Source organism: Patiria miniata, unplaced genomic scaffold, assembly GCF_015706575.1.
Source record: "Patiria miniata isolate m_02_andy unplaced genomic scaffold, ASM1570657v1 HiC_scaffold_20, whole genome shotgun sequence".
In the NCBI taxonomy this organism is placed as follows: Eukaryota; Metazoa; Echinodermata; class Asteroidea; order Valvatida; family Asterinidae; genus Patiria; species Patiria miniata.
In genome coordinates this window covers 1,851,080-1,878,697 of record NW_024037059.1, presented here as the reverse complement: position 1 = coordinate 1,878,697, position 27,618 = coordinate 1,851,080, and the positions used below count along the sequence as shown (strand labels likewise).

Sequence of the window (27,618 nt, the reverse complement as noted above, 5' to 3'; positions counted from 1 at the left end):
GGTAATAATTAGTATGTGAACTTTGACATCATTATCGTATGAAGGTTGCCATGTTCCATCTACATGTATATGACCCGAGTTTGGTTGCAATTGGACTTCAACTTTTGAAATGAGACCAATTATTTGAAACTTTAACCCAAATACCACATTCATATGGACATGGACAGTTCTGGTGTAAGGTAGGAGCATTGTTGTCCTTTTATCCCTATTTCTCAAGATTTCACTTGCGGGGTACCTCTAACAAGGAAGGGGAAGGCCACAAAGGGTCCATGGTAAGCACAGTCTTACGGACGTACGGTACATGTATAAGGATAAGGTCATACGGACGTTCCAGCCGATGGGAGTTCCGGGGTAGAAGTATTGTTGTCCTTTTATCCCTATTTCTAAAGATTTCACTTGCCTACCGGTACCTTTAACAATGAACGAGTACCCCACAAGTGGTCCATGGTAAGCACGGGGATACAGAATTTAGGACTGCCATTAGAGTCCCCCAAAAAGTAATACATGTATCTGAATGCTACCTGGATAATGAACTAGTCTGTAATAGTAATACATACATTTTTAACAAACATGTAGACAAGCTTAATACCAGTACTGCAGCACATATTTTGCAAAGCATCACAAAATTTGCTAATATCTGACCACTCTCAATGCTCTACCTTTGCTACGTGTTCGTCATTTTGTTTCATCTTGCATAATTAGGCTAAACAATTCTAATCCTGAAACCTGAACTGAAACAAAACTGACAAAATGAGGAACTGAAAGCTATATTCAGAAAACAAGAATCTAACTAAGGCAATATTGAAACTCATTTCCTTTAGTTTATCATTGACTTGACAAAACAGATGTGTATACGTACATAAATATTTAATTTAAATAGAAATCCACCTGTGCATATGTATACAATTCATGGTAAATTTTTACCTTGAATGGTTTTTATACTAATCAACCCTCCTGCTGTCTGAACAGTCACAGACTATCAACAACAAAAATCCTCTTCCCCTGCCATGCCTTTAACACAGGCTAGTCACCAACAGTCAGATCGTATTTCAAACAAGAACAGTGACTGGCCAAATTCAGTCAACAGGCAACAATTGCGAGTGCACAATAAGCTCTGGCCATGTTGCAAGAAGTCTTGCATGACAGTCTTGCATGAAATCGATCAAAATGATCCATGCCAGAGCTGGAAAATACGACGCCGAAAAATGCGACGCGGATGGCACATATGGAACACCATACTTTTGGTCAATTTTGGGAACAAACAGACAGACCGACCACCAAGTAACATGTAGAAGCTCCTGCCAGATCTTAAAAACAGGGAAGTGGTAGGCACAGCTGGCTTATCAATCACCTACGGTCAAATTAAAGTATATAAACAGTCACAGCCAGTCAATCCTGCTTTAGCTGAGAGCTCTAAATGTTACAGTCACTTGACTTATGTTGACTGAAAGGACAACTTGGCACAGAATGTATGTTTACAAAGAGGGTTAATGTGAGTATCCATATTAATCGGGAGGGATGGAGGATTACTGCGAAAACGTCTTTAAATATCAAAAGACATGGCTGTTGGAGAACACTAAACAGGTATGAATGCTGAATTTATCTTCTTAGAACCTTAATAGATAGCTTCTTTAATGCATCCCTCTTCTTACATTACGTAACGTGCCTGGCCATGCATAAGGCAGGCATTGTGATGATGACTGCAGAAAGTCTGTGACATCATAGAGCTCCATGGTGAGATCAAAGCAGATCTTTCAGAGTTATTAACCCCCACAAGGATTTGGTTGGCAGGGTTACTTTTCTTAGCCTACTTGATACTGGATCAATCTTATTATCAATAAGAAAAGCGTGGTAAGGAGGATACTGTGTACCAAGAGCTTAGAGGAATCCTACATGGTTATCTGGTTATGCAAATAATGGTATGCTGGGGAAAATGGCATAGCTTATAATGGACCAATTCAATTTAAGGTGGGTTTTGTGCCTACTCGGAAAGATGGGTATTCATAATGAGATCCCTTATTGACAGTAAACACTCATCAACAGCAACTGTGTCCCCTTTGCACTGACTCATCCAAAAAATCCAAAACCTGATTTGGCCGTAGCTTGAAAGAATCGAACCTTTAGTACAGCCCAGCAACTTTTACTTTACATGGGGCTTGATGTCTCCAAAACTTTTTTAAGTTGTGCCATTGGGATGACAAGAGATCTATCTATTTTAATGCAGATTTTTGTAGAAAGCTCCAAAGGTAAAACGTCCAGGTTTTTGGTGTCAACACTTAAATCCCCTTAAAAGCTCAGCTATCATAATATTTGCTGTCTGCACTTACATGTATCAGTAGGCCTACAACCTAGTTATCATAATTAAGTGATTAAAAGTGGGTTAACATACACTGGAGGAAAGGACAAATAAATAAGAGATCTGTGCACAATGCCATCACTGGTGATGTAGTTTCAGCAGGGTTTGCATTAAAGTTGAAAATATCAGGACTCTCACTATCAGCAATAAGGAATGTGTGTGCTCGGTACAATTTTGAGGTACATTTACATCAAACATTATGACTTCGGATTTCTCTTTTAACCCAAATGCAGTTTACTCTGACTGTAGCACAAACAGTGACAAACACTAACTGCGGGTGCATGGGCATGGGCAGGTCAGCTACCCTAGGTTGTTAACTAAAGTATTCTGGAATATTACAGTTTTAAAATCATGCCTTATCCAATTTTATTCATCCAAGTGTACAACACAAATTCATTTAAAAAAATATATTTACAATTTTTTTTTTCATCAATGAAACAATCTTTTGATAAAATTCCACAGCCAAGTGCCAATGGCCGTCTGTGTGCCTCTTCCATTCGAAAAATAGGGGTGTTAAAAATGGTGGGAAAATGAACATCTGCTTTCAAGTCTTACTTTTTTTTTTAATGCTTTTTGGTTTCCACAGACATTATTCAAGCTTTTGGTCTGTACCAAACGTGTATAAATTATTACTATTAGTTCAGTATCGAAAGACCAATTCTAGAAAAGAATCTGTATTCGTGTTGGTCTATCATGCAGTGAATCCTGCACGCGACCCTGCGCTAGAATGCACTTGTAGTATCACCTTCATGGACGCCCCTATTATTCCGGCACAAAAACATTCTATTTTGTGAAAAAGCTATTTTAACATTTCATTTTTATTGCCTAACAAGATCATCAAAGGTCTAATATTTACTCCGTAGTCGCTTAAAGGAAATCCCTCAGTTCAACCATTGGGGCCATATTGATGAACATGACGCAAGTGAAAATGGTTTATCTCAAATGGTATTTTCGCTGTCACAGTCGGGTGCCTGGCTCAACGAGTAGGCTATAGCGTTGCTCGTAACTAGGAACTTGACTGGCTCAGTGTGGAGTGATGACTGACTGTGTACGGTCAACATGCGGCCATTAGGCGATTGAAATATATCGCGCTGTGTGTTATTTTATATACGTCGTAGAGTTGTGTACTATACAAATGTACATTGGGTTTGCTCGTCCGCCATGTGTGCGCGCTGCTGTCCACGAAGGGAATGAGATACGTCCCAACAGTGGTGGCGCTACCCGCCAACTCCCCCCCCCCCCACCCCCTCCCCGATCCCATAAGCAATTCAACACATACATGTAGATCCTAATAGTCCATGCTATTATGTGGCCCCATTCATTGGCTCTGCCTCCCACCCAGGAAGGTACGTCATTACAGGGCTCAACGAGCCGCATTCCTCAGGACTAGTGGCCTCATTGAGCATGGTAACCACACAAGAATAATAATAGAACTGCAGGGGAACACAATGGTATGAACAGCTTATTGCCAAGCAAAGGTTAGGGTTTGTGTTGATTTATGTATTGAGTATACAGTAATACACTTTGCAGCAAGGCAGTAACACATGTGCCTTGTAAATCTATGAAACGCAAAGCTGGCCTGTCTATATATGGTTCAGTAAGTTAGCAATGCAGACTTGGGAAAGGCATACAACTCTCTATACTTTTTAAGTACAGGAGCTGTACGTAATCCCATAGTGGTAGCCAATGCCAAACATTGGCCATTTCTGTACAAGTGACTATTAAAATGAAACGGAAACAGCAGGAAAAGTAATATTTCTGTGCAGGCATATTCCTCCATAACCCCCTAGTACTTCCTCACGACTACCCTGCTAAATCCAACAAAGTCCAACCGGACTTTCCTGCTCAATCCACTCTGCCTTATTTTCAGTTGTCTGCTGAATCCAACGGATTCGAACTTGGTGTTATAATGCGGTTCAGTTGCCTGATGTCAAATCCAACATTTTGCATCAGGAATGTACACAAGGGGTTTACTGCTTAATCCAACAGGCTCCATCAGGTATATGATATAGTTGGATCCTGTTGGATTCAGCAGGGTTAGGAGTTCAGCCATCCAACCCTGATGTGAAAATCAAAGATAACTTTAACCACAGCCTATACGATGTGTGGTGTTTGGGCACGCAATTCAGCCTCCAGCTGCAAGAATTTCTTTTTAATAATAAGTTCACTCAACAGATAATTGCCCACCACACCAGCGTTGAAAAAACAACGAGTCTCAGTAATTGTTTTTGCAAACCGACAAAAGAAAGGGCCAACAAACGGCTTGTGTCTGCCGATGGAGGAAGGAATAGTCTCCATGGTCTGCCTGTGCACGGATATATTATGGACTTTTTAAACTAGAGGTGTTCTTCTACAGCTGGCATGTTAATGTGCATGTACACCACTGCGGGAACTGAACGAACGCACTATAGATTCATGCAGTAGTAGAAAACCATAGAGAAAGGACAAGACAGACAATAGAAATGCAAACATGTCCTTAAACGTTTGTCCTGTGTAAACATCAAAGATAACCAAGTTTACATAAACATGCAGTTACAATGTAGTTATAATTGACATGTTTACATACAGGTCAATAAACGCAACTGGTTAAGCTCCTTGATTTTAGCATGTTCCTTGCTCAATGATTTGATAAGGTACAGTAGTTTTCCCAAAACAAGACTTATGTACCGGTATACATGTACAGGGTGGTACTGTTAAAAATTCCAGATTTAACAAGTCGTCATCAGTTTCAATGGATTTTCAAAGGAGACTAGTGCACTACCGGTATGTATACTTCAGGCATGCAACTGGGAAGTCACAAAAAAGAGGAAATTCAAATTTTTCCAAGACTTTGTACAGTGTTTTTCTATTTTCAATGGCACACATGGGAAGTAAAAAAAAAAGAGGAAATCAACTGATCCGAGGAAAAGTTGCATGCCTGATACTTCTGAGGGAGTCCATGATACTCGTCATATCATTACAGATTAGGCAACAATTTTTGGAATGCATGAAATTCAATGGATCAACAACATATGCTGTACAACTTATGAGACATGTCTGCTTGCACATTTTATTGCTTGCAAATCCACAATTTGCTCAACTTATTTCAGTGGTTAGAAAAGGGATAAAGCAAGCATGCACAAGTCTTTGTGAAATGGCTACATTATGTACAGTGCACCTGTCACATTCAAAGAATCACCATTATGAGTTAATGATGCATATCTATTACTGATCCTAGCTAAGCTCTTATACCCAGTACTGCATTGCGGTTTGGGCATATTGTTGCTGCAAACTACTCTGTTCCTTCACCCAAATCTCTTACAAAAGTTTTCATACAACTACCGGTACACATTGTAATGCAATCATACAAGTACATTTGTTTTAAAGTTGGTGGATGCGTGCTTTTTGGGTGTGGCACTTTGAAAAATAGATTTTCGAATTGAATTGACAATTTTCTGGCATTACATTGGTTATGAGCTTTCCAATGAGACATTGCACGAAAAAAAATCGGCCCATGACAAGTAATCAATTAATTAATTTCAACTTTTGAATGAAGGGCGGGACGCTCCTAATTCGTTCTGAATAGTGTGCGCAATTGCCGAACTGGAGCGCGCCATTTAAAACCAATTTTTTAAAACTGTATAAAGGCCTGCAAAAAAAAAACAAGAAAATTTATTTGTTACAGGACATTATATTTCTTTAAACTTCATTCGGAAAAGAAAATTGAAATTTTGAAAAAGCACATATAACCAGCTTTAACTAGCCCAGTGTACACTTTTTAAAAGCCGAATGGGCACTTGGTCCAGCTTTTACCGGTAGAACAAATCCACGAGTGTAATAAAACAACTACACGAATAATTTGTCAATTCCGAGCTAACTGTACAACATTTGATGATATTGTTCAATTACAAATTTTGTAACAAAGACTCGCATTTAATTCAATTTTCCCTGTTTATTGAAACTTATTGAATAGTTATTCATAAATACTTCAGATGGTTAACCCATTCCCATTGGTCGAGAACCCGTCACGTGGGCGGTCTTAAACAGATGATAAAACACCAGCCAGAAGTGTTTAAGGCCGGCCAACAACAAAGGTGGCCCCTGAACAGGGACAATACAATTCTGGTGTCATATATATATTCTTCAGAATTTGTTGGTTTTGAAGTTCAAAAAACACCAAACTATAACTATAGGTTTTGATTTAAAGCAAATTATTTCACATCATTTTCAGTTAAATTTGTCTGAAAGGAAGAAATTTATGGCTAAAGAGAATAAAGGATCATAAGTGTATCATTGATAATGACCGGCACTTTCCCGATTGTGAATGGATTTTACGCACCTTTAAAAATGGGAGCAATGGACCAAGCGCCGATGCATCCTTTGCTGGCAAACTGGCCGTGCCCGACTTCCATGATGAAAAGCGGGAAGCCAGCAAGGCACAGCATCATCAGATACGGAATCAGGAATGCCCCTGTGGGAAAAAATCATGGAAAAACCATGGGATAAGGAATGGCATGATATGGGAAATATAGGCAGTTATCCATGATTTTTTTTTTTTTTTTTTTCAATTCAGGAAGCTAAGACATTATTAAAACCAATCCTCCAAAAACCTCATGGTGGTTTTGGAGGATTGAGGATGGTGTTTAAAAAAACATGAGGATTTTGGAGGATTGAGGATGAATGGTGTTTGAAAAGGAGGATTTTGGAGGATTGAGGATGTATGGTGTTTGAGAAACATGAAGATTTTGGAGGATTGAGGCTGAATGGTGTTTGAGAAACATGAAGATTTTGGAGGATTGAGGATGAATGGTGTTGAAGCACATGATGATTTTGGAGGACTGAGGATGGATGCATTTTTTTGAGGCAGGACTGTCTGACGAATTTGAAGGATTGAGGTGCTGGGTATCCTTCATTTGAACATAACTGCAAAATTGTGGAGGATTGAGGATGGTTCCTAGCAAAAAGGGGCTAAGGAGTTGTACAATGGGGCTTGATTTCCCTTGTATTTAGCTTAAAAGTACAGAGAACGTGCCATAGTGTTCAAGCACAAGTTGTAGATTTTGGAGAATTCAGGGAGACTTTTTAGCAAAAAAAACCACTTACCGCCTCCATTTCGATAGCAGAGGTACGGGAATCGCCAGACATTGCCGAGTCCTACGGCATATCCAATTACTGACAACATGAAGTCACAACGATTGGTCCAGTTACCACGGATCTTGTTCTCATCCCCATCTTGGCTGTCGTCCACAGCCTCAGGCGAGGCAGGCTTGAGCTCTTGGTGCTTTGTTTTAGCCATCTGTATATTAAAGAGCAACAAGAAAGCAGGCAACAAGTTAAAATCCATGGTTTAAAAAGGTTGTTAGATCTTACCTTTAACCCTGCACCAAATATTTTGCTCAATTCTCAAATCAACAAAACCCGACAGAAATTGTTGCCTTTCGATCTTCTCCCGATTCAGCAGGATCGGGGATATCAGATTAAATTAATTTAGTAGCCAGCTTTAACTTCTCAAGAATATATAAATAATTGAAAGTGGAAACGACACCAATAAATATTTATGATGGAATTTGAGTAAGCCCATCTGTTAGCCAAAGGCTTAGAAAGGAAAACCGCTCAAGGCCAACAAGATCACTATGAATTAAATAATGGCCGTCATCAACCTCTCACAGTCACCAACACTGCCCTCACAGGCTCACAGGTACCCATTTACTGCTGGGTGGAGAGAAGCAATGAGTGACAAAGCGCTTTGCTCAGGGGCACACACACGCACCATAACCCCGGGCTGGACTCGAACCTGCAACCTGCAGAATTACCCGCAGACCTAACTAGGCTAGTTGTGCAAAACAGCAAGGCAACAGGGTTCCATTAGTAGGGAGCACCTAGGCGGCAGGGGCAAATTTTCTGATGCTGGGAACTCAGGTTTTTTTTTTTTATAGCCGAGGCACTCAATGGATATTTTTTTCTTGCAATACAAACGTTATCCACTTTTGAAGGACATCCATTTCAACCACACAAAATTGGGCCACCATTTGTGGACTAATTCTCTTAACTCTCAGGGTTGACTGGTTGCCACCCCTTTTAAAATCATTGGTGCGGGGCATGACTCCAATTGTAGAAGAGCCCAGAGAGTGTACCATTACAAAAAGTAGGTAAAACGTTTCTTGCGTCATTTTAACCAATATGGTAGCGAGGAATTTTCATGAAAAGAACTTATACAAAAGTAATAGAATACTACTTATATACTGAGTTTATTATTTATGATAGTCCATATGGATGGGCATCCGTTTTTTTAATCTTTTGTATGCCATTATCAGAGGCCACAACCTTCAGGGACAGATGGAAATTATTGTACACATTATTTATTCATTTTCCTTTTTAAATCTCCTTTGAAGGTTGAATATTGCATTTAATTGCCGCACTTAGCAACTTGTGCCAAATGCAATATTCTACCTTCAAACTGGCAAATTCATGTATAAGTTTGTCCACAATCTTTTTCCTGACATCTTTTCTGCATATTTCACATCTGTCTGGCAAATACACGATCATGCAACCAGATCATGCAGTAACTCATTCCGTCCCATACTCGCACCCTATATGCTAGCCTCAACGTTAAGCTCAACGGTCCATGTTAATATCGAGCTCCATTCCTGATGACATCAGGGCAATACCGCCTGTGGGTCGATTCAAATCTTTTTATGTAGCATAGCCTTCTCTCCTTTACTTTTTCATTGTTTTTCTTTCAATATTCAATATTTAGTTTCTTTCCCTCCTTGTCATTGCTATTTTTGTGCATTTTGTTTTCATTTTGCATCAGCTTGGTTTATAATATGACTTTGGTTTCGTTTGTCTTTTGTTTGTGTGTCTGACTGGGTCTGTTTTGTATGCTTGTGATTCCTTTGTACAATGTGTCCAGGCTGTTCCACCTACAAGCCTTGGCTTGTGAACAGCCTTGTACTCTCCTATATTACTGTGTGTTTTTTAATTTCCCTATTACCCTTAATTTAATTAATTAGCTTCAGAGTATTATTTTGTTACTGGTGGTTCTTGTCTTCATAATTTCTTTACTTAAATATCACCGTATTGTACTTATATTATACCACTTTGTTTTGGTTTATTTAATTGGAAGTTCAAAATAATGTAGACTGAATCGAAGTGAATGACACTGCAAATACATAGTGTCAACACTTTTCTGTGTTTGCTCCTTTTGTCTGATTATTGTGTATGTCGTGACTGCCACATGTGATCTGTAAAAATTTTTATTGTAGAAGTGAGTTTGTACAAGTTGTTCCTGTAAATGAGTAAAGTTCCTTTTAGAACCAGTCTGTGCGTGTATTTATTTCCCTAATAACCTGATTGGATATAGTTTAGGTCTAATGAATATTTAATAAGCCTCTGCTCTTGCATGCTTTTCTTTTTCTCAGTTGAGTGAATGCACCTTATAAGGACATATATATGTATGGCGTATGGTTGAATGTGTTGCTGGAATGTGCCTATTGTTGAGTGCCATGGTTAGGCCAAAAACAAAATTGTTCTGCTTCCGGTTTCCCTACCTACCGGTACCCTATTCTGACAGCCCCTACCCTAATTGGAAAATGAGAAAATAACACCCACAACTATCAATTTCTACCTTTACCCTTGACTACACGCAGAAGCCTCCATATGATCGTACACAAAAAAAATGTGCAAAAAACAAAATTCCCTACCTACCTACCCTATTTTCAAATGCCATGTAATCGGAAGCAGAACTTTGGGGGGGGGGGGGCATTAGTGGAGCTTGAAATTTTTGTCAGTGTTTCTTGGGGTGCGGCCTAGTCCGTTGAGACCAGAGACCGATAGCAGAAGGGTCGTATCACACGACTACCAATCATGGGATTTCACTAGTCGCACTGCACTGTGGGATTGGATTAACTATAATCCTCCCAGATCCTGCAAAAGTTTGGTTTAAACTAAGGGAATAAATGTTTGCTTGTCAGGTTTTAAACAAGTACGGTTAAAACCGGCTCAGGGCCTGGACACGAAAAAGAATGGCCTGAGCCGAAGGGGAGGGACAACAGCAGCGACCAGGCCCCTGAGCCAGTTTTAAACGTTTGTTTATTACCAGCAAAGCACACATTTTTTTCTAATTCATACCGTTGAGTCCAAATATCAAACAAGTCAAAATTATAAATTTCCAATGATTTTGTTCAACAATTTTACTTCATTTTTTTTGACACCCCAGCCTCTACATGTAGCTACCTGTAACTATACAGGTATGTGTGTGCCACTCGGGAGAAGTCGTAAACATCTCCTTATGATTGGCGCATGCGCGATGTGCCGCAGAACGCAGCGGTGCCAGTGTAGTGTGAATTCAAGACTTTCGGAATATGGACTCGGTAGTAGTGTTGTGCACTCCTTAGTGAACATTGTGAAATAAAGTTCAACCAATAAAAGGATAAGGGACCAGATTTCATAGGAGTCCAAATTTCATGCGACACCGGAAAAGTGTATAAAACCAGCCAGCGGGTGTTTTATCAACCGTTTAAATTAATATTAATTATTTATATTAATTTATAACTAATGATAATAATGAATATTGGATAAGAGGGGTATTTTCGACCCGGGGGGGGGGGGGGGGGGGGGAGGGGGAATCCGACCACTTGCTATTAATCAAAATCAAAGTAAGTGCGCGGTCATGTTATAAGTAATTAATAAATACCTTGGAGAGTTGATGGTTTCTGATTGGTCGAGATTCGATCACGTGGGGGTGTATTAACGGTGATATAAAGACCGGCTTCAAAGAACAAGCGAAAAAATGGCCCCTGAACCAGCATTGATTCAGCCCCATGGAAGGCAATGATTGGCCAAATTTACAACAGTCATATGGCAGCTTGTAACAATACAGCACTGCACATGCGCTCAACCACCTTCGCGTGAGACTGACGCACGGTACGCAACACAGTTGCTATGGGTGGGCGCGCGTAAGGAAGTTTTAGAACGACATCGTACAGCAGTGCAGTATACTGAGGATGTTTACGATGAAAGCGTAGATCTATGATTTATTTTCTTTAAACACTTCGCCTATCGACATATAGCGCGGCGCTTCTAACGTCTAGCACAAACATTGTAAAGCATCTTTTGTAATTCTGGACACAAGGAATTTGTAAACGAAATTTCAGCTTCCTCCATCAGGTAAAAATATGAAAACATTGTTGTAATTTGTTTCGCTACGGCAGCAGAAGTCCAAACCCTGGACGTCATACGCGTACGCAATGAAGACGTTGTCCAGTGCAGCCTAGGCCCGGCTGTGGTGTATATAACAACGCTTATTGAAGAGTCGGGGTACCACGCATAAGTTAAAATATGGCCCATGAACATTAACACAAAAAAGTCTGGAAATATCGCCGAAAGAAAGTCACAAAATTGGATCATTGTAACTGTTTATTTCGTTAAAAAAGGTATTTATTAATGGGAATAACAGTTTGAGGATCCAGTCTTCACTGCGTGATAATGACCGGGTTTGGGGGTGACCGCTGTTAATGGACCGAGACGAATGATAATGACCGGGTATGGGGGTGACCGCTGTTAATGGACCTCGACTTCGTCTCGGTCCATTAACAGCGGTCACCCCCAAACCCGGTCATTATCACGCAGTGAAGACCGGCTCCTCACACTGTTATTCCCTTATTAACGTTAGTCTCAAACACCAGGCAATGCTGGTTTTCCTTATCTGGTCGAATGCTTCCCCTTTTACCCTGCACATTATAAATATAATTCGCCATCACTAATTCATGACCAGATGACTATAATTCATGACCAGAATACTAGTGAGGTGAGATCATAGTGCCTCATTTGAATGACTGTAAGAAAATGACAATGCAATTGTAAATTATTATTAACAATTCCTTTTGGAAAGATTCCCATATCTGGCCATCACTTGACACCCTGTGCACAAACCCTACCTTCCTCCATACCATGCCTACTCCCATGGAGCATGCTGCTTGCTCTATCTATATGCGTGGAGATAGGAAACACCATGGACAATGATGGAGGAAGGAAAACAGCCTACAAAATGGATATGCCTACCATTTTATTTTTAACCACGCAAAGTCACTTAAAACTTAATAACAGTGTGCCTTGTATATTATAAATGCAAAACTGAATGCTTTTACTTAGTAGTTTTAGCAACATGAAACGTCAATGTTATATCTAAGATATTGAACAAAAATTACGAGGGCAATACAAGTGAATCGTGCGTGTCACTGCCACACGCCGCGCCGTGGACACATTTGCTTCCTCCATTCCAGCTGTAGGGCCTACGCATTTTCTTCTCCTTGCTCGATGCTGTTAGTACTGTAGATACGCGTAATCATCCATCTGAACATGGAGGTAAGAGAAACCTCCATGATCTGAACTGGATCAGTGAGTAGATGTACCAACCTTAGCGGTTCAGCTTCAAAGAAATTAAGATAATGGATAAACTAGTAGTATTACTTACATTAATTCAGACTCCACTTTTGAGGGTGATTGTTGTAGAATGAAAAATAATCAGCACGTTTCGACTTCTCCTATGTTCCTCAGAGCCTGGCATGCAGTCAAGTCAATGACGTTGCTTGACGCACACGTACACAGCGCGCCTAGCCTGCAGCGTGCACGTGGTGGGCGAGCTGGTACGGTATGCGTGCATGGGGAAAGAAACCTGTGGGGAAGTATATAATCAGTGATTCCTTTGTTCCTTTCCTTGCGCTATAACTCCGCCCTCTTTTTCGCGGTGCATTCCAACTTTAAAAATTATCAACCTAATTATCAAACTGCATATTTTCTTTAAGATACACTTTGGGAGGGGCATGAACAAATCAACCAACCAAAGAAACAAAATCAGGGGAAACTCTATTTCAAGGATCATGGGGATATGAATATTTTTGAAATATCGAATATTCTGCATTTCCAGAAACCGCCAATCGTTTTTAGAAGTTCGGCAATAAGGTCAGTAGGCCTATGCTAGCGAAAGGGCCAAGGTTTTTTTTTTGGGGGGGGGGTGTGCTTTGCCCCCCCCCCCCCCAGAAAAAAAATCCCGGAGACGCAAGCCAGCGGGAACGGGGGGGGGGGGTGCTGTGGGTGCTGCAGCACCCCCAACTTTTTGGATTGGGGTGTTCAATAATTAGGCTTCAGCACCCCCTTCTCCCGGGCAAAAATGTGTTCCAGCCAGCAGTGTTCTACGACGATGAAATTGCGTCGCTACGCTATACATTATGCTTGCTCTACAAATATCTCCTTCGTTTTGTTCGTTTGTAGTTTTGCCGCGGCTAAGCGCGGCGCTTCGAACGTCTAGCACAAACATTGTAAAATATCAGGAGGCGGGTATTTTCTAAATTTTCCGTCAGGCAGTGCAGAATCGCTATTTCTCCCAAGGTATCTAAAATCATGACACTATGATATTTCCCCTATGATGGAACTTTGACTCGAAAGCAATAACCTCGGCCATGACAATGGTGGCAAAGTGTTTGTGCTTGCCAGGATTTTTTTCATTCGATCATTCAATAGATCATTCAATCATTCATACCTTTCCCCTTAGGGTTTTTCTTTTCATTTAAACGTTTCATTGACGTTGCTAGCATTATGTACTCAACATTAACAAGTAGCAAGGTGAACACACATCCAACCTAATAGGAGTGGGACGGGCTTTTATTGACTGAACTAGACATGCTTTGACGCCAATTCCAGTGTAGTTTCGTTTTAATAAAGAGCTATTCATGTGTTACCCTCTGCAAGTTTGTCCTCATAAAAACTCAGTCAACCGACAAATCCTCAAGTTGCCTAGCTCCAAACATGCCATCTACCGATCATAAACATAAAGATGCATTTGGTCGTTTAGTCTTTTATATTTGCCATTCCCTGTAACAAACAAATAACATTATATCGAGAGCTACATCGTGGAGTTAGAACTATGTGAATATTTTTATGAACAGAAATTCATCCGCTTCTAATGGAAACATTTGTTTTAACTTGAATCAAAAAACGTCCTTTCGGGTTTTATAAGTTTAAGTACGCTTAGTATATTTCATCACAGTGCATCCAGAATCCAACATTTTCCGGGGCCTTAAAGCGGGCCCCTGGCCCTGTTGCCCCACGCCGTAAGGGCTTGGAAAATAAAACAAAACAGACACGAAGGAATTTACTAAATGCAAGAAAGCAGCCTTGCAATATTTATATGCGATGTCATGCATAATGATACAATTCTTTTTCCAGAATTAAATGGGACCAAAATGGAGATAAAAATGCAGGTTCTCCGCTTTTCAGTGCAACAGTATATTCTAAACAAACTAATGAAATTAATTGTCTTTATAATCTCAAAAAACGTTTGCTAAAAAAGTCAAATGAAAGTGGCCAGGAATCGCCTCAGATTGCACCGTACCACAAAGCATCCATATTCCAAAATTACTAAGCCACGGCGTAAGGGCTTTGCGCTCCGCTTTCGTAATTTTGTCCGTCCTTTAGAAATTCCAGCGCCCCCTGGCAAAAGTTTGTTCCAGGCCAGCGGCAGTGCGGAGACGCCCATGTTTGCAGATCATTGTAGAAATCTTTTCCAGCGGCCACCCAATTTCATCCGTGCTGAAAGGTAGACAGGTTTTTCAAGTTCACTAGACACCCGGCCTCCTAAAAAAAGTGTACAAAAGTTGGGGGGGGGGGGGGAGGCCGCTGATTAAAACCGACACATCATGATCAGTGCCAGACATAGGTGGCGCTATTCGCTTTCTACAGAACGTTAAAATAAACAGCCACCAGCCAGTCATGAAAATTACTTTCAAACTTCCCCAATATTTGCGGACCGGTGTACCCAACTAGCACAATTTAACAGAACACCGTTCAAACTCATTAAATAAAGATCAAAGTTTATCGAAACGAACTGCACGTTTTATCAGGTTGACTTTGAAAGGCGGAGAATTAGAAACCGTCCCGACGATGTGGATCATTATATGCAAATTAGTGTCAACTTTTTCTTCAACATGTTGGTGATTGGTTAATCGCTCGCATGTGCACTGCGCGCAGCTAAAAACCCTGCTCCGCCCACTCACGTTAGATAGAATACAACATACATGTACATGTAATTATTTTCCGAGTGTTGAGAGGACAGTTTTTCAACCAAGAAAATAATTCCTATTACAGCTGTGCAAGACTCATTTCAACATAAATTAGTCAGTTATTCATAAATTCATTGTCTGAACAATATTTAAATTAAAGAGAATCCATGTCTCCAGTTCTACAATTTGAATTAGTCATATTTATTAACTTCTATCTATTGTAAGGTTAACTGGCAATAAATTTGTATTCTAAATTTGTTTAAGTACATAGAAAAAAATCGATCTCTTTTTTCATCGAAACTTTAGATAGTTTGACTGTAAGATGTTACGGATAATTCCTTAAAAGACTTGAGAAATACATATTTGTGGTAAAAACATATGTGTCCAAAAATAAACACAAAAATGGTTATAACAATCGAAAGAAATAAAAACCAAGACAATTTATTATGAACCAAATAAAGAGAAATTTGTGTAAAGACGTCAGTGCAAAAATCCACTGTTTCAAACTTAGTTAGCACTCACAATATCAAATACCACTCAAGTATTTTCATATCCGAGTTTACAAGTAACAGACAGAATAGGAACAATCTTAAAAGGAGGAATAAAAGACTGTTTGAAGAAGTCTGTAACAGTGTTTACCAGATCCTTCTTTGCATAATATTCAGATAATTTTTGTCTGTGTCATATCTAGAAAATCTATCAAAGTATTATTTGATATTGGTGGAAGCATTCTCAAATTATATTTAATTTAATTTATAAATTATATTTCACATGGCAATAAAACTTATAATTTGGCAATTTAATTTCACAGCATATAGCATAAGGCACTCATTTTTTTTTCATCGTTGGACTTCTTAGCCCAGTAAGTCACATGGCAATTATCTGTTCTTTGGAAAAATATCACTCAAATATCACAACAAATTTCTTAAATTAATTTTACTCAAAATTAAGACTAGTAAAAACAGATAAAAAGAATATCTTAATTATGCCGATGGTTTGATGCAGTCAAAGTTGTTGACGTTAATTTTAATATCTCAAAATTAAAAACAGCACAAATTTCTATTCATACTTAAAACACTACTGGATCAATTGCAGCGCACTTATCTGCATGGTTACCTCCCAAACTACTGACATTTGAAACTCGTTAGATGTAACGATCAGTAAACACCCTTATGAAATTATTCTGTCTGCCTTTTGTCATAAAAAAATTATTCTAGCTCACTCACAAATTTGAAAACATAAGATTTTACGTAAAATATTGCAGGTAGTAATAAAATCTTTGAGTGATTCAATTTTTAACTAATATATTCACTTGATGCTCTATTATCATAGTGAGGGAAAAAATTGTCTTTAATAATAAGCTCACTTAAAAAGCTGCATATTGAGCAAAAAAAGCACAACAATTTTGTGTTAAATATCACGAAAGCCAAGACACACACAACACATTGTAAAAAAAAGAGTACTGTACAGAAACATAACAACAGTCACTTTTGTGAAATTTCTGACTCCCATTCTGAGTCAATATGTTTTTTGTTTTCTGCTACACTCTAAAATATAAACTCTAGGTCTAAACATGTTACACACACACAACAAAACAACAATGCACAACAGAATGACAATGCACTACACGAAGACAGCTGTTTGGTGAATCAATATCAAATTATTTATGCCATAACGTCTATTTTTAATCTTTGATTTATGTTTTATCAATTTTAAATATAATATTTGATAGACAATTTTACGTTAAAAAAAAACAACTAAAAAAATGGCACACACGATGTGAAACACAACTAAACAGGAATGCATGATTTTTTTTTTGGTTTTATTCAGCTTTTACCAGAATTTGGAAACATACTAAAGAAATAAATTGTGGCTGAAATAAAAATTGTCACAATGTGGGATCACGATTGTCATTATATTAGAATCACGATTGTTTTGCAATATACTTGCCGACTTACCCCAGCACATTAATGTTAAGTTGCATAAGATACAGGAGACAGCATTAATGTTATTGTAATATTACACACATTCTAGCTAGTGCATAGCATAAACACATTTTAACTATGTAATGGCAACTTTCAAGCAAAAAGATTCGCTCGTACCTACCACCCATACAGGGCGCTGGCAATGGCTAATCTCATTCACACAATTTTGGGAAGGAAGCACAGGTGGGCAAAGCACTGTGGGAAGCTAACTGCCTCAACCAATGCACGTACTGTGCACACGTGCCATGAGAAGGTGGAATGCTTGACCCTTGATATTGTTCAAACAAATTCTATCCAATGAGAACTCGAAGAAATTACGTCACATATTCAGAAGAAATTAGCCCTGTTCAGCGCACTGTTTTGGCGGTGGGTACGAGTGAGGCAAAAAGACCCGTTACACATCACCACTAGAGGGCCACCTGGTGCGCACACCTTGCGTGCATGATTCAGAGATCAGCATCTACGATGTCATTCAGGGACCAGCCCCCGTTACCTTGTAGTACCAGCTGGGCGTCGTGGAATCGCTTCAGGCTGTCCCTGTGGCCCACGCTGACCAACGTAATGCCCAGGGCTTTGCAGTGGGTGTAGAACCGGTTCTGCTGCTGGACTGTGATCGCACTGGTGGCCTCATCCAGAACTAGAAGACGACAATGAAACTGAAGCTGTCTACAAGTTTCCTCTACACAACCACTTTTTATACAATAGACCTCAACATAATGAGCCAATCGATATATAGATTCCAACATTTTCTTTTGTTTCCCAATTTTATGTACAATTATGAAAAATACTTTTTAATTAAAGACAGTTTACCCATCCCTATTGGTCGAGAGCACGTCACGTGGCCGGTTTTAAACGGTTGATATTGAACGGTCACAATCCTCACGTAGGCATGCGCAATACTACCAGTGAGTCAGTATTTCATAGTCCTGAATGTACAAGACACTGGCACAGCTGCGTTCTGCACCACATCGGCACAAGAGAACCAACGCACAACTCTACCCACATATGGTCCGAGCCAGGAATTGAACCTAAGCCACAGTGGTGAGAGGCAAGCGCTTAATTACGCACCAGCCACCCCTGCTGACCTATACTGGGAACTGGCAGCCAAAAATCACTGCAATGAATGACTGTCACAGGCTACATACATGAATAGTAGAGAACCTACACAAGAATAACCAAGACTCACATGCAAATAAGGGTTTGGTGTAGTACACCCTGGCAAAGGACAGACACTGCATTTCACCAGGCGTCAGAACATCATTCCAATTCCAGTCCTCAGCACCATCCAGACTGCCTGTGGATCATGGGGGAACAAAAGAACAAAAACGAAAAACCTTAAAACTACCTAAGGTCTATCACTAAGTCCAAGTCTCTGATTCATTTTTTTCTCTGATTTTCGATCAATTTAAACTCCGGATTTTAACTGGTCTCAAGTAGTGGTGTGCATTTACAAGTAGTACAAGAATTGGGTGTCCTATTGAAGTAAAACACCGGTACCCAGGTATCCTTAAAAGAAACCCAATCCCCAAAATTCAAATCCTGGATGTTGTCTGAGGGGCTTTATAACTTTAAGGAGTAAACTGCAAACTTTTGCGACCGTCATCTGTTGAACGTTAAAATGCGCATCAACGTGAAATCTGTTTTTGGCTTTCCATGAAGCCTGGTTTTCATTTTGAAAATTCCTCACAAACGGCATTCAAAACCTTTCTAATAAACCTTTCTTTAATTTTCTGAGAAGTTACCGAGTAAAGTTGGTTACAGGTACCCAATCCTATAATGTGGAACCGGTTCCTGACATCAGCGGTTGGGTGCTCGGGTATCAGGCTTCGATGCACAGCCCTAGTCTCAAGTTCTTTATAACTGATTTGCAAACTGGCCTGCAAACGTTACTAGCTTACCTATTCTCTCATACAGATGTAGCAGTCCCACTCGATCCAGTATCTCCATGATGTACGTGTCAGCATCAGAGGGAGTCTCTAAAGATGATATGCTCATTGGGTAGATGACCTAAGAACACAATGGACACAACTCATTTAGTGAAACTAAAGATGCATTGTGAGATTCATAAGTGTTGTTAATGGATGACTAGTGTGGTAATAACAGCGCCCTCTTGTGTCAGAATGTAGCATTAGAAAAAAGTTAACACCAAAAATATAATGCAAAAACGGATCTGCTATTTGTTCATACTATCCATAAAAAAAATGCAACTTAAATCATCTAACACAACATTTAATTCCACCTTCAATATTACCCATTTTTATGAAAGAATACTGGAATCCCATCTAGTGAAAAGAAAACCTTTCATGGCATGAATCCTCTTAAGAACACCCGAGCTGGCCGGTTATATTCGGGTTTTTGATCAAGACTGAACCAGGCTTACTGATCTCTCTTATCTCAAGATTTATCTCCTTAGGGCAGTTTAGCACCTGATGAATGCCTACCACCAGCAGGGAACAATTAGTACCGCTTGACTGAACGGCTTGTTAGGCATGCCTAAATCATTCCTCAGTGGCCTAAACGTGCATGGATTTTTCATAAATTTAATATCCGACGTTATATTTGTTTTTGTCGAGTAATGAAACCCTGTTTTCTTTTTCTGATTGTTCAAATTGATGCACAAACAACAGAAATCCTGAATTTGTCGGACTGCAAGTTTGGTCGCTGCGGCACACGATTTACACTCACGCATGTGTGAACTGCGGAATGCGAGTGTAAGATTTCCTACCCAAAGAGCGTGGACTGGCCTCCTGTGTTGGAACTAATTGCCTTAAGGGATTCACCAGATAATGTTACACTGGGCTCAGTCAAAGCTTAACATCGAAAATCCTGGTATAAAAAGGGCCCAGGCTTTTAAAAGAGAAATTCACCTCATGTGTTCTTTTTGTTGTTGTTGTCTCACCTGTTCTTTGAGTGTTCCGTCCGTCAAGAATGGCTTCTGGGGGATAAACACGACATCATCGGGAGCCAAGCCCTGATCCACCGTGATGTTACCGGAGTGAGTCTGGAAGAGACCACGCAGGACCCTGAGTATTGAGGTCTTGCCGCTTCCCGTTGGTCCAGAGATTAGAAGATTGTAGCCGACTCTGATCTCCAGTGAGAGGTCTACAGATTTGGCATGAGAAATACTACCAGTTTGAAACGCCTTGAACAAAAACCCAAAGCTTCAAGGCACACTTGAAGCGACAAAAGGTCTTCCGTGGCAGGCCACGGAAGACCTGGGATGAGACACTGGCAGAGGACCTCAGACTGTCAAACCTCGCCAATGTGGATGTCAGAAATCGGACTGCGTGGAACAGTGCCATTACGGAAAGACAACGTCTCACCCCACAGCGTGGGAAAAATTGACATCAAATGGAAATGATAATGACTAATGACTCATTTAGAATCTAAAAAAAATTAAGGTGGCCTGACGTTGCGATCATAACAAGATCTCCTTCAGAGGCAAAATAACAGAGGTACAAAAAGCAAACATGTAGGGACTCATAAGCATGCAGGGTTGGAAGGAGAAACGCAAAAGAGGTATTAAATAAGGGGACAGAATCTCAGGACATTCCAGGGCAGTGTCTTAGAGCTGCATCCTAATTACTGTGCAATTGCTGGCAGTAACACATGAATCCATGGGAAATGCATTCAGCTCCTTCCGTTAATCTTGGAAACAGAGCCTAAAACTGGAGCAGCATACCTTTTATAAGGATCTCTTTGCTGTCCGGCGTGGCCACGCACACCATGTCCAGCTTGTAAGCCACAGGGACCTGGGCCGTGGATTCCCCAACGCTCTCATCTTCAGAGTCCTGCATCTCGTGCCATCCCTCCTTGTTGTTGCACAGTAACTCCTGCCGGTCTGGTAACTGGACTGGTGACCCATAGTTTGCCTTGGTGACCAGGCGGTTGCTTGCCGGGTCGCCTTTCTCTCGCTGTAGTGTGTCATTCTCTGGTAAGGTCTTGAGTGATTCTAGTAATTCTCCGACTCTGTAATTTAAAGGCACATTGTTGAGAGTGAACAATAACAAAACCAAAGAGACAAAACAATCTGGGATTTTTCGGCAGGTCATCTATGTTTGCCCTGACTATTTTTACAACATTTTCAAGCAGCCGAGGGTGCATCCAAAACCAAAAGCTATATTAAATATCAGTTGTCACTGACAAGCCAGCATTCCTTTGTTATTGTACATCCCCTTTTACTTGTGACTGGATTTGTGAATGGATTTGTGATTGACTCGACAACTGCGAGTATGAATTTACATTTTATTATTATTATTTATTTCTGGTAATGAAACCAAGGATTCCTCAAAAGCATTCTAAGCACTGTAGCTCGAAAGCTTGACGAAACCTGTAGAGAGAAGACAATGAGAAGAATTTACAGTTTAAGAGGTGTGAGGAAAACCCCAGAAGAATATTCTGGGGGAAACCCGCGGAATCAGGCAGGGACTGAAAACCCAATCTACATGTTGGCCCAGGCGGGATTCGAACCCGGGTCACAGCGGTGGAAGGCAAGGACGGTATCGCTACGCCAACCTGACTCCCGGTATCATGAGGATGAATAACATATCCTCAGCAGTTATTACTTACCATCAAAATGTGAATGTTTGACTGTTGTGTGCAGTGATGGAGTTAGATACTTGTACTTGCCTGTGAGAGTAGCCTGCAATCTCAGTGACTTGGTTGCTTAGGTCAATCAGCTTGGAGAAACAGTAGATCAAATACATACACACAAAGGAGTTCTGCACCAAGATGACAAAAAAAAAAACATCACAGATTACAACGATGATCAACGGAGCAATCAGTGGGTCTGACATCCTAGTAAATTGTGATTAGTCACGTTGACTTTGTACCTTACTGATGAGGCTGTACAGTTCCGTGGAGTCCAGGTTGTCATAGGCCCCTGCAAATATCGGCACAGCAATGGCCACGTAGCTTAGGATGCTGCCAATGTAATTGAACAAGTTTATTGACACTGGAAAGAAAAAACAGGATAGCAGTTTATTATTGTTCCTCAAGAGAAGACAACATCCAGCCATTTTAAAGCGTTTGTCATCAACATATCATTAGTTTTGACATCTGGAATTGGTGATCTTGTTGCGAGGGTGAATACCGTTCTCAAAAAAATTAAGTAATTTTTGCACCCATTTTTCAGCATGTAAGCAAACAAAGGCCATACACTTAAAGTACTTTGGGGTATTTCATCTGCGGGAGTGTCAGGCAATTTGTTTCTAATCCTTGTTATAATTTGTTGATTTATTTCTGATAATGAAAACTAGGATTCCTCAATTGCGCCCACATCACTGTAGCTATTTCAAGCCTGAAACCTACAGAGGGAACTACAGAGAAGACAACGACAGTTACAGAGGGTGGGAAGAAAACCCTAAATCGCTATTTTGGGGAAAGCCCATTTAATCAGGTAGGGACTGATGTTGATCTGGTGGGATTAGAACCCTAGTCACAAAGGTGGAGGGTGGGATCAAGCGCAACTTCACTAACCTTGTAGCCAGAAATCAAAGTTAACGAGGTTGGCTTGGGTGTCGAGCAGAGTCTTCAGCTTCTTGTTGGTCTTATCTCTCTCAATTTGACCCGCCACGTAAAATGCTGCAGCTTCCGCATTGGAACGTATCTGTACGTGCTTGAACCTAACCCAGCGGCAGATAAAAACAGAATATTTATAACCTAGCCCCATTAAAGATTAGGTGGATACAGGACTAAGTTACAGAAATATTTAACTCAAGAAGACCATTGCTAAGGGTCAGAACTAACGTTGTGCATTGGGTCTGGTTGACCAGAACAAACCGACCCACAACATTATAGATATAAACCGAATCCAAACCGAAACCGATCTGTACTCCCTAAAACCGACCTGACCCGACCCGACGAAAATTCACGGAAAACCGACCCGACCCAAACCGACGAAAATTCAAGGAGAACTGACCCGAACCGAACCGACCCGAAACCGAACCGACCCAGAAAAAAAACATGAGTATCTGGCTTGGGTACTGTGTCAGCTTTTAGTGTCTGAACTTACCCGCATCGCGTGAAAATCGTCGTCTCTCGGTAAATGAATCATACATCGTCAAAACCTACGCTATTTTTCAAACGTCTATCCATGGTTTCAGTCCGAGCATTAAATAATAATTGGAGGATTCGGGACTGTTAGGATTTAAGACCCACAAATGGTTCCAGGACCACGGATGAAGCCAAGAAATGACCTTGTCAATGACCTCTCAAGTGACCTCACTATCCCCACCTGTAGGAGCCTTCCAGCTTCTCCTGTCTGTAAGTGCGTTCAACCACAGGGGCCATCAGGAATGTGTTGATGATTGTCCCCAGGACAAAATACAGATAAATACTGACTGGTCCAATGTACCCTGTGCTGTGGAGATAATATCAAACGTCACAAAGTAAAGTATCCTTGCATTTATCGTACAAAAGTAAAAGGTCAGGGGACTCTGCTGCCAAAAAAAAATAATGTGACTTATTTTTTTTCTCATTGACTGCACAAAGATGTACCATTGTTTATGGGAAAATCTGTCCTGTACTTTGTCAAGGACTCTGAACAATAGAGTACAAAATCCTATAACAATCGAGAACAAAATCCCATTTATTACGATATCTAGCAGTCAGTGATACCCAGTTTATTTGAACTTGTCTTACAATGACAAGCTAATATTGACTCACGATAAGGATTAACAAATATTGGATAAGACACAGGGTGAATATCTGATCAATGATATAATTATCAATTTTTTTATATTTATTATTTGGGGGTTAAAATGGATGAGAATATCTTTTGGGGGCATAACTATGTGATATGATTCAGGCAACACCAAAGACAATCTAAAAGTTGTAAACAATAAGGGTGTAAAAGAATACTGTACATTTCAGCTCAAAGTCATGTTTCAAAAGTCACTTTATTACCCGCTTATCGTAATGTTGACTTTTTAAACTTTACACAAACCTTAAACTTTAGCTAAATTGCAATAGTGAATGCAAGCATACCCTAATCAAACTTTAATTTGTGAGGCTGAATTCCAATGTACTTCATTGTGAAGCAAACCCCAAACGTACCTGCTATATGCACAATTACCAAACAAGTGCTAACCATTTGCTCAGTGTGTTCAACTCCATACTTTGCACATAGGACCTCCAGTACCCTACCCTCTCTGTAGAACCACGCACCAAAGCAAAATGTTACTGTCAAATCAGGACCAATGAGTAAGGATTTCATTGCAAAGATAAAATCTTGACATTTTACCTACCCGGCCCATGCACTGTAAGTGTAGAACGGGATGGTGAAAGGCGAGACGATTAGTAAAGGAATAATACTGCTGAACTGATTGCACAGTCTCTCGACATCTTGAGTGATACGCTGGTCCCTAGAAGATAAACAATTGAACAACTTTAATTTTCATCTATAACACATCCCGGTCTAGGTACATACCAACTTTCAACTCAGTCAGACCTGTAGTTCTGTAGATATATAGGCCTTAAAAATATGCACCTTTAATGTGTTGTCACATGATTTGTGATGATGTCATGATGACGTCAATCTTTGGCGCACATCTGCAGGTGCTGGTCTTAGTGTGTGCCAAGTTTAAAGGAAATCGGATTGATTTTAGTTCCCAAAGTGCATGCACAATGAAAACGTGAACAAACACTACGGCTGGAGTCTAAAGGAAAAAAAGGCAAGTTGCAGAAACAGCCTAAAATGGCTAGAAAGTTCAGTTTCCGGCGAATCTCCCCATAGCATGAGCCTAGTAAGCTGGAAATTTCAAGCTATCCTTACATAAACTTACGGATTATCAATATTGTCAATCTTCAGCACATTCAACTGGTAGTAACGGAAGTCTTTGAAGTACATCTTGTGGATGACGAGAGACAAGGCCTCGCGCCAGTGGATGTACAGCATTTTGCTGATGTAGTATTGAGCACTGAGTATCTGCAAATATGAAGGAGATAGAAAAATGATATGTGGGTCAAATGTGGTCAAAAGCAGCAAAGTCACTGCATTACTGATAAACATTTGAACTAAGGAGTACCAGAATTGGAAGGTGATTAGGGAAAGACACTTGTAGTACACTCAAATTTGCACAATGGCTACACCCATAAAATACACTCCTTTATTTGCAACGAATACTATGTCCGCATATTCATAAACAATATTTCTATTACAATAATGAACAAACTATTCCTGCAATCTCTGTGATGGATTAGTTAAAGTTTAAGCTCACCAGTGCAACTAAACAGATGTACAGCATGGACTGCCACGTTGTCTTGATGAAGCCCTCTAAGTTCCTGGCTGGTAGAACTGAATTGTATTCACTTGGGATCAGACCAACGTAGTAAACAGCAACTTCACCTGAGGAAAAAGAAAAAGAAATAAACTAAGGTGCTTAACTGCCTTGAAAGTTTTGTCATTATCAATGGAGTTTGGGACTTCATGACAATTAGAGTCTGTTTGAAGTTAAAAGCAACATTTGTGTGTGTGTGTTCCTGCATGGCATTACGCCTGAGGACAGACAACAAAAGGAGCACAAAGGGGCCATTGATCCTCGAAGGAAGGTGCCTATTGTCCTTGAACGCAGGTTTGTGTGCTTAGTCTATGGGAGAGTGTTATATTACAGGGACAAAGGAAAACACAAAGCCAATCCTCGGAAGCATAGCAAAAAACGACTGGGTGTGCATGTGTGTGTGTGATCCAACTCTGGGATTTTTTGCTACAAATCTAGCTTGAGAAACACCAGCTCCAATGTTCATCAGGAATTTGACATGTAGAGCTGGATGTCAATGTACGTTGTGGCCAGCCGTCTAAAAATGACGGAAGCTGTGAAATTTGGCTTCAACACAGCCGCCGAAATCATTTTTTTTTTTTATAATTTAATCACTTTCAGTGTCAGTTTCAGTCAGATCCTTTGCTACGTGAATCATTCACGAAGCAAAGGATCGACTTGAAACAGAACAAAACTGTCTAAAATATGAAAAAAAAAGATGATATGGTGGATGTGTCGAGGCCAAATTTCACGGCTTCCGACATTTTCAGACCACTGGCTACAACGTACATTGACCTCCAGCTCTACATGTCGATTCCCTATTGGCATTGGAGCTGGAGTTTCTCAAGTTACTACAAGTTTACCTCTAACTGGGGAAAACATCCAGTGAGTAAAACATCTGTATCTTAAGATAAGTCAATTACAAAGATTTATACGCAGATAACTGAAATGATGAGATTTACCTCCTAAAGACACCAGGAGCAATAGGAGGAATAGTGCTGTGTGAGCTGATCTGAATGACGGAAAGAAGAGTTTAAAGATCCGAGCGAGCCGTTTGATGAACAGGAGATCCACTCTGTACCTGCAAAATTCAACCCATCAGTAAGTCAAAAACTGAACATGAATGTGTTGATACGCAAGTAAAATGACAGAGAAATAACTTTTAGTACTTTCAGACTTCAGTGAAGGAAAAAATGTTGCAACCTGACGCCACTTTTTTCGTAATATATCATCTCAATGAAGGTCATTCATTGCAAAAATGATCATAAGACATGAATCTGGGACTGAGGAAACATTTCCAATTTTGTTGAGAAATATTTAGAAAATGTTCTTGACTCTCCATATAATTTGTATTGTACACAACCGCTGAAGTGGCATCAGGTTGCAACATTTTTTTCCACAGTAAATTTGTATACATATGAAGTATAATTATGCAATCAATCACATGATATTTTAACCAAATTTTAGAAAGGTAGGAACAATTAGAAAACAGAAAACAAGAATTTTGCGGCATTAAAAACAGATAAAACTTGATTAGGCCTAGGCCTAATTGTCCTGTTTATGTTCTGTACATCATACATGCAGATATCAAACAAAACAAGGTTGTATATACCCCTTTCATACAAGGTTACCTTATCACTGATAAAAGTGTGATAATCACAACTCCCACTAACGCCCCTCCCCCTCCCCTTACTTAGCACACACACAATGCCAATGTGATGTCATACGTCAACGAGGTGTTGTGTTCTTTGTAAATTTGATCTTACGTTTTCGCCTTGCTATCGTGAGACCGTTTGAACATCATTGCCATTGTAATTTGCGAACTGGGTGGCGGATGATCCACGGATGAGAAGGTTCAAGTCACTCAGCAAAAAGATTAGAGCCTAAATTAAGAAACGAGAACATGTATTTGCGACAACGAACGGACACGAAAAGACAGTCGTGGATGACGACGATGCTGCACAAGCGCACACGCAAATCTA

The 27,618-nt window shown here is 40.1% G+C and overlaps 2 protein-coding genes across 2 annotated transcripts in view; both read right to left on the bottom strand.

Annotated features, from left to right (window-relative positions):
- LOC119727761 (sodium- and chloride-dependent glycine transporter 2-like) overlaps nt 1–12,988 on the bottom strand; it is a 41,177-nt gene extending 28,189 nt beyond the window's left edge. The window contains exons 1-3 of the mRNA XM_038199806.1: nt 12,810–12,988; nt 7,439–7,631; nt 6,675–6,806 (exon numbers count right to left, since the gene is read on the bottom strand). Coding sequence (XP_038055734.1) covers nt 6,675–6,806; nt 7,439–7,631 — 325 coding nt within the window. The 5' untranslated portion in view covers nt 12,810–12,988. The remainder of the gene's footprint in view (nt 1–6,674; nt 6,807–7,438; nt 7,632–12,809) is intronic.
- Nucleotides 12,989–15,573: 2,585 nt separating this feature from the next.
- Nucleotides 15,574–27,605, bottom strand: LOC119728367 (lysosomal cobalamin transporter ABCD4-like). Its single transcript, XM_038200584.1, has 14 exons — nt 27,403–27,605; nt 26,599–26,717; nt 25,598–25,725; nt 25,163–25,305; nt 24,626–24,742; nt 23,614–23,739; nt 22,857–23,002; nt 22,211–22,332; nt 22,008–22,099; nt 21,061–21,347; nt 20,278–20,480; nt 19,277–19,385; nt 18,565–18,672; nt 15,574–18,015 (listed from the first exon to the last, which is right to left on the bottom strand). Exons 1-14 carry the CDS (start codon nt 27,444–27,446, stop codon nt 17,825–17,827), a joined length of 1,935 nt encoding a protein of 644 aa, XP_038056512.1. The 5' UTR covers nt 27,447–27,605; the 3' UTR covers nt 15,574–17,824.
- Nucleotides 27,606–27,618: the final 13 nt, after the last annotated feature.